Below are 11,852 nucleotides of genomic sequence, written 5' to 3'. Positions count from 1 at the left end.
ATTAAAGAGCACTGGGCCCAACACTGATTGCAGCAATCTTTCAGGTTTTGAAATGAAAGAAAGTTAAGAGCTCAGTATCTATTTGGCCTTTTCAGCCAAACAAGTATTTCCCTTGAAACCCTTGGCAAGTTGAATAACAACAGTACCTGTTCCAATTCTTGCTCCAATGTTACAGCAGAATCAGCCATTTTCTGAAGCTGCTCTTTCTCATCCTCAAACTCCTCTAGTTTTCTCTGCAAGTCTTCTTCCACCATGGTTTTAGCTTCCTGGATCTGCATGAAGGCAGCTTCTTGATCTAACATGTCAGCCTGCACAGAAAAAGCAAGGAATCAACTTCTGGAGTTTCAGTGGAGGGGCAGGAGTGGAGAAAGAAAAATAGGAAGAGAAAAAAGTAAATTAAAAAAATTAAAAGCAATTTCACATCCTTACAAAGCACTTTAGTGATTTAGAGTGACTTTCAATTCAGTTTTCTCTTGAAGAAGTTCATGAATAGGCAAAGGGGAACATTTACATTGGCCTTTAAAATTCAATTAAACAAGGGCTGAAACTTCAAGTATTGCCTTTGAATGGGAAACACATGGCCTGGCTCCCTCTTCCTGCTCATAATGCCATGCAAATCTATTTACTTTGAAATATTTACTGTTTTTATAATGCAGCATTTAAACCAATTCATAAGAATTCCATGTTACTTTACCAGAATAGCCTTAAGTTTGCCAAAAATAAATGCACAACCCAGGCAGAACAAAATTCACAAAAACCATCTACAACCATACCTCAATATTCTGTAGCTGTGCTGCAATACGCTCCTTTTCCTTGATGGATCTGTGCTGGGTTTCAGTCAGCTGCTGAGACAGTGCCACATTCTCTAGTTTGAGATGTTCCAGCATACCTGCTTGAGTCATTTGCCCAGCCTAAAGAAAGTGGAAAAAAAAAATCACAGATCAATATTGACAGTCAAAATTTGGCTAATGAGTTTAAGGGTTTTATAAAAAAAAATAAAAATTGAGTCTGCGTGTACTTTATCTTAGCTACTACTTTAACGGCACTTTAGTGCTTTGGTTACATTTATGCCTCACCATTAACATGAGCTAACACCTCAGGATGAAATATAAAATACTACTTTTCCCCTGCTCACCACCTGAAGAACACAAGTGAGACTGTTAATCCCCATCTTTGTACTGATACTGGGGGTTGCCCCAACCCAGGTGCAGCACTTTGTCCTTGGTTTTGTTGAACCTCATGAGGGTCTCATGGGCCAACTTCTCAAGCTTGTCCAGGTCCCTCTTAATGGCATCCTGTCCTTGAGGTCTGTCAACCACACCACTCGGCTTGGTGTAATCAACAACCTTGTTGAGGATGCACTCAGTATCCTCATCTATGTCATTGATGAAGACATTAAATAGCACTGGTCCCAGTACAGACCTTGAGGGACACTACTTGTCACCAATGTCCATTGGGACACTGAGCTGTTGACAACCACCCTCTGGATGTGACTTTCTAACCAATTCTTATCTACTAAACAATCCACCCATCGAATCCATCTCTCCAATTCAGAGAGAACCATGTTGTGGGAGACCATATCAAAGGCCTTACAGAAGCCTACTTAGATGACATCTGTAGCTCTTTCCTTGCCCACTGGTGCAGGCAGTCTATTGCAGGCCATTAAGTTGTCCTCTGGATATATTAACATTAGAAAAAAATAGATTCTCAGTTCCTTCATATGCAAGTAAACCACAATACCTGTATGTTGGCCATCTCACTCTGCAGCCTGACCCGAGCCTCCTGCGCCAGCACGAGCTGCTGCTGGTACCACTGCCGCACATTTTGGAGAGATGTGATCTCTGTTTCAGATGCCTTTAGCTTATTGGTCAGTGTGGTCCTCTCCAACTGCACCTTCTGGAGCTGGTTCTGCAAGGAAGCCAACTGCTGTCGCAGATCATGAACTAGAAAAAGAAACAACTTGGACTAGTGCACTCCAGTCTGCTATTTTTAAGCACACATTTTCAAGGATTATTGCCATATTCATAGCCTTTTCTAACTTTCTTTTTGAACAAAAGCAAATATGCCTAATTACATAAAGATTGGCTTTTCCTGCAAAAGTGCTAGAATCCAAAGTATCAGGGCTTAATCAGAATGAAATTAAACTAAATTAATCACTTCTGTAAGCTTTCATAGTTCCTTAGAGGCAGAAAATATGAGCTAATTAAACACCAGGAAGTAGGTGTCCTGACATATAGAGTCATCACTACAAATCACTATGTGCACAATTTTCTGAACAAACAGCCACTGTCAAACAGTTACTGGAGTAAATATTTATGCCTCCCTCCCTGAGCTGGCAGTGGCAGCTTGCAAACTGACACTTCTGTGACACAAAACCCCAACAATTATCCTACAAGTCAGACCATTTTATTACTATGACATCAATTAAACACAAATTAAAATGTCTTCTTCCTCCTGGACTTCAGAATTATGTTGAAATAAAATGCTTTGTGGAATAACAAATTTCAAAGACTGACATTTACACCATCCCACCTGTGCTGTCTCTGGTGAGAACATTTTTTTGCATATCTTCAACCTTCCGCAAGAGTCTTTGGTATTGCTCCTCTGCTAACTGCAAATCATTATTTGAAGAAGCCAAACTAGCATTCTTTGCTTCCAAGGTATTTTGCAGGTCAGCCATTGCTCGTTCCAGATCCCAGCAAGACTGCTTTAATGTGGCCACTTCTGAGCTCAGAGATTCCTGCTTCTGCTGGCTGCTTTGGCTGTGTTCCATCTGTGCCTGAAGCTTCATGTTCAAAGCTGCAAGTTGGGCTTGTAGCTCAGTCTTCTCTTTGAGAGCCTGAATGTGTCCAGAAGATCAAAATACAGAGGTCTTAAGTGAAAATACATTAATGGCTGACTAAAAAAGAAGCCCAGCAAAATGGCTCTCTCCTCCTAGGAGGGCCTGTGGTCCTGTGGGGAGAGGAGCCCACACTAGAGCAGGGTTTCTGGCAGGACTTGTGATATCACCAGGAACCCATGCTGGAGCAGCCTGTTCCTGAAGGACTGCACACTGTGGAACGGACCCACAATGGAGCAGCTCCTGAAGAACTGCAGCCTTGGGAAGGACTCATGCTGGAGAAGTTCACAGGGGATGACCCATGGGAGGGACCCAGAAAGGAGCAGGGGAAGAGCGAGGATTCCTTCATGAGATGGAGGGAGCAGCAGAGACATGTGATGAACTGACAGCAATCCCCATTCCCCATTCCCCTGCACTGCTGAGTGGGGAGAAGGTAGAGAATTTGGGAATGAAGTTGAGCCCGGGAAGAAGGGAGCGGTGCTGGGGGAAGCCGCTTTTAAGATTAGTTTTTATTTCTCATTACCCTACTCTGATTTGACTGGTAATAAATTAAACTAATTTCCCCAAATCAAGTCTGTTTTGTCTGTGATGGTAACTGGTGAGTGATCTCTCTGTCCTTATCTAAACCCATGAGTTTGTATTTTTTCTCTCCTCTGTCTAGCTGAGGACAGAGCAGCTTTGCTGGACACCTGGCATCCAGCCAGGGGCAGCCCACCAAAGCATCCTTGTAAAGTACATTCAACATTCAACAGTGTTTTTACAAAACACAAGTCTACAACTAATGAGCAGGATGCTCTTGAAAATCAGTTAAAATATTAATGTGATTTGCTAAACACAGAATTTCAAATTCATGTTCTACCTGATTAGCTTCTAGTGAAAGTGCTTCTAGTTGGCCTTCAAGTCTCATCTTCTCCTTCAAAACCTGCAACATTTCATCATGAGTTCCTGCGATAGAGCTTTCCATAGAAACACTGGGGACAGAGACAGCACATACACAGTTACAGGGTTAGAATACAACACTCACCGAGCTGAAGAAAAGTGAAACTGCAATTAATAAGTACTCAGACTCCATGTGTGACCTAGACTGCAGGACATTTTTCTGGCTTTATGCTAAATCCAGAACACAATGTAATGACATTCGTTACAAAGAGAGAAAGAAATTCTATTAATGCTAAGGTTTTATACTTTAGTTTCCTGTATTTGCAGCAACTAGAATCTAGTGTGGCATCATGTATTTGTTATTTCACAGCAGTGCAGGGGTTGACTTCATTAGAGTCTGGATCTGCATATCCCATTTTTAAGCAGACAACTGGACATAATGGGAGCAAAAAACCTCCACAATTATCGCACGCAACTGTCTGCTTTAATGTGCCTGAGAAACATCAACAGCTCCTGCAAAAGAAGGCAGAACACGTATTTGGTATAAGGGATTCCTTGTGCTCATTCCCTGCTGCACACCCAAGGCATCTAGAGAAAGATCTTCTCTCATTAGTGTAAGAAGTAAATCTAAGCTGAAATAATCGTCAACAACTGATTGTACACCTTAACATCTCTGGGCATTACACTTTATTCTGACCCGGGGAGCAAAAAAAGTAATTTCAAAATTAGGATGTGCAAAACATGCATCTGCAGACAACTGAAAAAAACCACAACTGCATTGTAAGGGTTTCACCAGTCATGCACTTGCTTTCTGAATCAAAATTTAATACCTATCGTATACACAGAAGCTTAGGAGACTAAATCTCCTTCTAAAAGAGCTGAAGAGGATAAGAGTATCTAGGACAAGACTCTTGGCATTTCTTAACCGTGGGGTCTGGAAGGTACGTGCATAGATCAGGAAAAGGACGATAATATCACTGAGGCAATCCAGTCTACCCTTTCAGACTTCACAGACTCATCAGTGACTCAGCGAACAGTCCTGCTTCACAAGGCAATCCAGAGAGAAACCACTGCTAGCAGTACATTTTACACAGTCAGTGGCAAAAGTATCTTTCTCTAAAGACACACTTTGTAAATAGGTACTCAAGTAAAGTGACCTTTCAGATTCTCTAAAAGAATCTGTAAGTTAACAACAGATTTGATCACATTGTCAGTTAAAATTGGATCCAAAGTCAGCAGAAGGTAATAGCCTGCCTACTCCAGGCAAGTATGCCTAACAGTGGCCTCACTGTGATCATTCTTACCTGCTAGAAATACTGTCTCTCCTACTCCGTACTTCCCCATTAGCTTCTTGCCCTTGGGCTTGATGCTCCACTGCCGCAGCCTGCAGCACCTCACTGATGGAAGGAAATTGCCCCATTGCTTCAGGATGTATCTTCTGGCCATTTATTGTATATGGAATATCCTGTTTGCCTTCTGTGTTCTGTAAACTGTTATACAGACCTTTTCCTGACACACTGCTGTAGGTAGAGCTGTCACTCTCATTTCCATCCAGCCTCATTCCCACTTCACTCCCATCAATCTCTGAAATGCTGTCTCCTGCCAAGGAGGAATTCTCTAGTCGATCATCCGTGTCAGAGGGTAGACTAATCTCCGAAACAACCGATGTTGGACCACTTCTGCTTTGGGTCACAGTCCCACCAGATAAATCAGCAGCCACAACATTCCCAGTAGTGTTTCTAGTGTCTGAATCTTCAGTTCTGTAGTCAGCCAAGGACCGGATCTTACTGGGCTTAGATTTTGAACTTCTTCTCTCCTTTGAGGATGCTGGGAGTCCCAAACTACCCAGTTTTGGCCCCCTGGGGACACTGGTCCGCAAAAAGGAGTATTCTTTTGTCATGGCTACAGTGCTAGCCCTTGGCAAGATTTCTGGATTTAACATCAGCTCAGGATCTAGGGTGCTGGAGGGACGGGTTTTGGATGTAGACTGACTCGACTAAAAGAAGCAAAGAGTCACTGATAAATTCCAGAATGTTAACTTTGAAATAGCATCAAGGTTTGTGTTACTGTAACTCAAGTTGTAAAGTTTTACACTGCTATTTAATATACATATCCTTTCCTAAATTACATCATCAATCAACCCTACCAAGGTTCAGTATATGCATGTTGAATATGTTCAAGGTAGACTTTAAAATCTAACTGGAAAACACAGGCAAAATTGAACATTTAGATCACTCAAGTTTTGTGTTCGTTTTTTTTCCCCCCCTCTATTTTAAGTAGCATGAAATGGTACATTACTGATGAGGGAACAGACTCAAATTTTGCCTGTCCCCTGAGAAAAATATGCTTTCTTACATGTGAGAAAACCACTGAGTGTTTTAAGTCAGAGCACAGAAATGGTAAAGCTTTCAAGCTTCTCAACAAAACACTGAATCTAGAAGATCTGCTGGGTGGTACTCACTCTTTCTTGATGTCTCTTCACTCTGTATTGTTTGAGCTGTTCCTCTAGACGTCTTCTTGCCTGAAGTCTGATTTGCTCTTCTTTTTCCAGTGGGAGTGAAGACTCTACTGAGCCTGTGAGTGAAAGGAATCTTTACAGTCAAACAGAAAACTCCAGCACAGGAAAATGTGATGCAAAAGGAAAAAGCCCCTTCTCCAATCAGCAACATGCTTCATGCTTAAGCAAGAAACGAAAGGAAAGACCACTGACATGCACCTCAAACTACCTCCTTCACATATATCCTTGTGTAAGCATTGATAAAACCTCTGGACTTCTGCTGCTCAGTTTGCAAATGTTGTAGTTCCTTCACATATATATGACAAGAGATTATACAGCCAAAGAAAACCCACTGCTGTCATTCAATCTCACCTGTTCTGCATTTCTAACAGTACTAAAATTATAAAGCTAAGCAAGACCTACACAGTCCACCCATTCCCTACAAGAAAGATGTTCTCTAGATACATTTTCTTACCTTTTGTTAACTCACATTAAATCTTTCCTGCAGTAAACCTTTTTAAAAACACTATTTCAGAAAATTCCAGAGCACCAGACTTTAATATAAAGGCTTCCCCTTCTCTCCCCTTCATTACTCTTCTCTTCCCTCCTTTATTACTTAGCTTTAAAATCACCTGGTTCTGCTGTTCTGGTTGTTTGGGTTTTTTTAATGTCACCTGTTACTCCTAATAATCAGGAAGGTTAGAAAAGCTTCAGCCCCAGAAAGCATGAATTCCCCTCCAGTGTAAGAGCCATTTTTGAAACAGTAAGGCACATGCCTTAGGTGCAGCAGAGAGTGGTTTACTGAAAGAAAATGAACTGTAGTTCTAAATAAAAGCTTACTGCAAAAATGAGGTTTAGTTCAAGCTCAAATGATGTTACAAGAGTCCAGAGCCAGGTTCAGAGTAAAAAGCTTTACGCAGCAAGAGAAAGCAGGGGCACCATCATAAACAGATGCTTACACAATTCAGTTTCTTGCATGGGAAGACTTAGTTTGAGAGACTGCAAAGCTTCTTTTCTAAGAACTATGCCCTCAGCACTAGTTCCCTGAGACTTCCTTAGGCTGTCATGGAAACCAGTCACACCTGGGGATGACTCTTCACCCTGCTCACTGCTGGTGGGGTCAAAAGATACAGGAGAGTCGGGGAAGAGTGACTCTGGCCCATTCTGGCAGGCTTCAACTTTGCTGTTTATCTCCAGGCTTCCCTCTTCATTTCGCACTTCCTTGATGTTATTACTGGTAGCTGAAAAAGAAAGTTTTACTGAGCTACATTTTAAGCCACCCCATTTATCTTCACACCTCCACCCAAATACAATGCTAGCACTATTGCCTGTAGACTGTAAGAACATGGAAATTGCTACTGACAGCAACTGGCAAGAGGAATTTTATAAAGGACTTTTGATCCTTCATTTCAGAAGAGCAGAACAAGTACCTTTCATTTGCTTTACTATGTTTGCTTCAAGCAGGACCTCAAAAGTGATCATATAAAATACCTTCACAACTTCACATAGAGTTTTTAAATCTTGTTAGGTGTAGAAGCATGAAACACCAAGTGTAAGGAACATAAGCTGAGCCACACTGAGTGGCAACCTCCTACAAATAAGACTCGCAACTGCAGGCCTGGGCTGAATGATTCAGCTATTTGGTATGCTGCAGGGCACTGGGGAGAAAGCATCCACCATCCAGACTTCCAGCCTGGGCCAAGCAGTTTCTTAATTTTAAACTGTGTTTAAATTTTTTTCAAATGGGACATCTTCATCAAAAGTACAGTAGCAAAGCTCATACATATCAAAATAGTAAATCTACCAACTAAAAGGCAATTCAAGAACCTTAAACCAGCACAGATGTTTGTACAGCGAACCAAGTCAGAGGAAACTGACTGAGGAGACTGAACGTGGGTAAAAATAAAAAGCTTTCTGTCTTAGGTTGCCAAAACCCATCAACTCTCTTAGATTAGAATTAAAGCACTTTTGGATATCTTATTTGTCACAGAGACAACATTTTCAGGCCACTGTACCAGTTCACTGATTTAGTTCATCATGTGGTCACAAAAGCACTTGCAAGCACAGTGGAAGGGGTGGATGCAACAGGGATGTAAAGGAGGACAGAGCACAGGACTGTCTTTTCAATGACTGACATTTTAAAACTAAAAGATTGTCAAATCCAAATCTAGAATAGATATCAGTGCTAAGAATACCCACAAGAAGCAAAAAATAAGACAACAGCTCACATGTTCAGAAATATTGTTTGTCTTTCAGAAACCGCAGCTATTACTGCATCAGATCTGTACTTTATTTACATCTTTTTCTTCACAACTGGGAGTGGTTTACACATACAAAAGAGATGCTGGAGCAAAATTCTGAAGGAATGGTTTCCTGGCAACTTTCCAAGGCCATGAGACACTCAGAATCTAAACACTCCTTGAGCTAAAATAATTTAATTGCAGCAGTATCGATACAGCTGCAGTCTTTTTAGAACAATGAGCAAGGAGATGCAATTAGACTGAAAACAGCAGAAAGACACACTACCTAATTGTAAGCCACAATTCAATGATCCAACATGAGAACACAGCAACATGTGATCTCCAGTTTCATAAAAGATGAATGAATCATCATGTAACTACTCTCTGCCAGTCTGCTAACAGGCAGTGTAAGAAATGCAAAGAACATCTCAGGCCTCCACTCTCTTGACTGTGCCAAGATGACAAACCTGTGGTACAAGAAGGCTAACAACTTCATCACGTCACCTCCTCTGACATAAGGAACCTCTGTACTTCTGTGTATCTACGCAGTGGCAACACACACACACCCTCCACCCACCTACCTCCATGCCCTTGTATACCTGCCAGGGAAACATGGAGATTTCAGTTCAACACACGGAAAATACTTTCACAATGAAAGAAGTTAAATACTGGAATGGGTAGAGAGGCTGTGGAACCTCCCCCTGAAGAGATTTTCAGAATTCAACAGAAGGCCCTTAGCAACCTGATCCTGCTCCAGAACTAGGTCTGCTCTGCGCATGAGGTTAGACTTGACAACCCACAGAGCCTCCTCCCAACTCATTTGATTCTATAATCTACTCAGATCAGTGGTCTCTAAAGTTTCTTGTAAACAGCTGCATGATTGTTTTATTATAGAGCTTGTCTACATCTAAGCTATTTTGAGATAATTTGGAGAGCACATGCACCTCTCTTCCCTAAAGGGAAGTTGAGGGAGACTTTTTAAGTACATTTTGGTATTTTGCCTAAGCAATTTAATTTATTAGGAAAATTTCTTTTGCCAGAATAAAGTATTCCAGTCATGAGCTTACTCCCTGTAACAGACATTTCAGAACTATTAGTTCTGGAGAGTTTCTGGTGTGTACTCTTGGAAACGCTATCAGAAGACAGATAACACGCTGAAAAATAAATACTCAACTGACAGCCAAGAGTACTCAAGTTAATAGTTTTGTTTTGATTTCAAAGGAACAAGTCCTACAGCAAAAAACAGTCTTCCTCACACAGAGCTACAGCCTTCACTCAACTTGCTTAAAACTGCTGTGCAAGAAATTCCTGATCAAGGAAAAAGGTCCCTCTGCATCAACTGAATAATAAAACATATGACTGTATAAAAGCCTAGGTAAGACTACAAAATGATCTGGTGCATATGAAATCACTTACTGTTAATTTCATCTGTATTAACGGGCTGTGACTTGGCTTCACAATCCAGAAGTTCTTCAGAGCAGCCAGGAGCCCCATTACTGCTTCTGTTCTCCAAGTGAATATCTTGTTGGACACACGAGGAGTCCATGGTAAAAACAATCCAGATCCCTGGAAAGTTTTTGTTCTGAATAATTTACCACCAAGTGAACTACTAAGTCCTGTTTCTCTCCATCGGCAACAACAGCGTTGAGATGTTCCACAGGAGCAGAGTTCTGAGCTTCACAGCTGCTGGTGTGCACAGACAGCTACTAACTCCAGATCATGAGAACAGCTCACAGCCAAAGTCGGAATCACCAAGGAGCTGCATTCTCTAGAAACAAAATGTAGCGATTTACAAACACTTACTAGAGCTTTGAAAATACTAGTTACGAAGTGCCCACCAATTGCTCTCCAACTCAACAGGGGGTAATAACAGAGACAATTAAACAACCTAGTATCCAGCTTTTGTGGATAAGAAGTGATCTGTTCAACAGCTTTTTTTATGATTTGTTTTTTTTTAGTAGTACTGATATACAGTGTAACAATGCAACAAGATAGTATTTAGTAGGACAGCTGATTTAAGATCACTGTTCCTTTTAATGGAAATGCCTCTCTGGCCTCAGCTTTAAGAAGAGAGCCAGGACTGAACATGGCATTTTGCTCTGTAAATTACAGTCTGGACTTTCATACCATGTATTTAATTTCAAGAACCTACTACCATATAAGTTTCAATAACTTTAGTTACACCGCAGTATGGAATTCAGATTTATTTTAAATTAAATTACATCATTACTGTTTACTTGTCTGCAGGACAACAAGTATGTATCACTGCACAGAACCTGAACTACTAATTGCAGCATGCACTGGCAGTCAGAACAAGGCCTGGGCTGCAGTTCAACACTGCCTTCTCCTGTGACGAGTCAAAAGGATTTCCAAACACAGTTTATAGAATTTGCAAATTATTCTCCAGACATTCAGATCTAACCTTTGGGTAAAGATCCAGCCAACTAAAACAATCTGACAGAAACTGTTGTGTACAGTGACTTGAAGTATTTAAATTTTGTTCCAATAGTTACTGACAGCTGAATTCAGATTAGAAAATGTTATGGTTCTAATTAACTAAATAAACAAAAAATCCCCAGTTAAAAAAGGAAGGAGGGGGTTGTGGGGACAATGTCAAATCAGGAATATTTTGATTGCAGTTTTACATGAACACAAACATTTTAAGCCACATTCCTTTTGTATCTCCAGAGAGCACTTGTGTAACTGCTCCTGTCCCACACTACCCTGGTCACCCAACAACAACAGCACCAACATCTCCAAAACGTTACTGGAGCTGCAAACAGCTCAGGGCACACAGGAAGACAGAGTTATATAGGTGACCCTTATGTAGGTGAGCTGTGAAGGAGCCTGAAACCCAGAGCACATTTCTAACAGAGAAACCTCCAGCAAACCGAAAGATGAACACCCTCACTGGGATTCCTTACTGATTTTTAAAGATGTTCAGTATAATAAACCTTACAATAAAGCTTCCAGAAGAACTGCCATCGTGTAGCAAATAGAACAGGTCACCAAGAGGAATTACAAACAAAGGCAAGCAAGATTTCGACTGCTTACACCTCGGCAAAATCCAGCCAACAGGAGATGCTTGCTATCCTTGTTGTAAAACATGTTTTAATCATCAGCGTGATGAAGAATGTCTTTCTCCTGCACAACCCATTCCCAGTATAAAGGGTTAGAGGATTCTGGCTTCGGAACCCTTTTGTATCCCTGAGTTTAGCACGGGCAGACAGACACGCACAGATGTACACACACACACACGGATGCAGACACACCACGGGCACACGGCAGCAACCTCACAGGGAAAGGAACTGTACGAAAACCACCCATTTCGCTTAAAACACCAACCACCGGGCGGGCAGCGGGGCCCGGTCCCAGCCCGGCGAGGCGCCCGGCACGG

General features: G+C 41.5%; 1 protein-coding gene across 1 annotated transcript; it reads right to left on the bottom strand.

Annotated features, from left to right (window-relative positions):
* Positions 1-146: 146 nt before the first annotated feature.
* Positions 147-10,001, bottom strand: LOC103805879 (golgin subfamily A member 3-like; the record flags this gene model as incomplete). The annotated part of the gene is made up of 9 exons (XM_009078542.1): positions 9,872-10,001; positions 7,298-7,456; positions 6,180-6,292; positions 5,023-5,714; positions 3,699-3,810; positions 2,533-2,839; positions 1,741-1,943; positions 774-911; positions 147-308 (listed from the first exon to the last, which is right to left on the bottom strand). Coding segments are annotated over exons 1-9 (2,016 nt in total), but the record flags the coding sequence as incomplete, so codon positions are not given.
* Positions 10,002-11,852: the final 1,851 nt, after the last annotated feature.

Source organism: Acanthisitta chloris, unplaced genomic scaffold (assembly GCF_000695815.1).
Source record: "Acanthisitta chloris isolate BGI_N310 unplaced genomic scaffold, ASM69581v1 Scaffold28387, whole genome shotgun sequence".
NCBI classification, from domain to species: Eukaryota; Metazoa; Chordata; class Aves; order Passeriformes; family Acanthisittidae; genus Acanthisitta; species Acanthisitta chloris.
The sequence above is the reverse complement of the archived record's forward strand: the minus strand, read 5'-3'. Positions and strand labels throughout refer to the sequence as shown.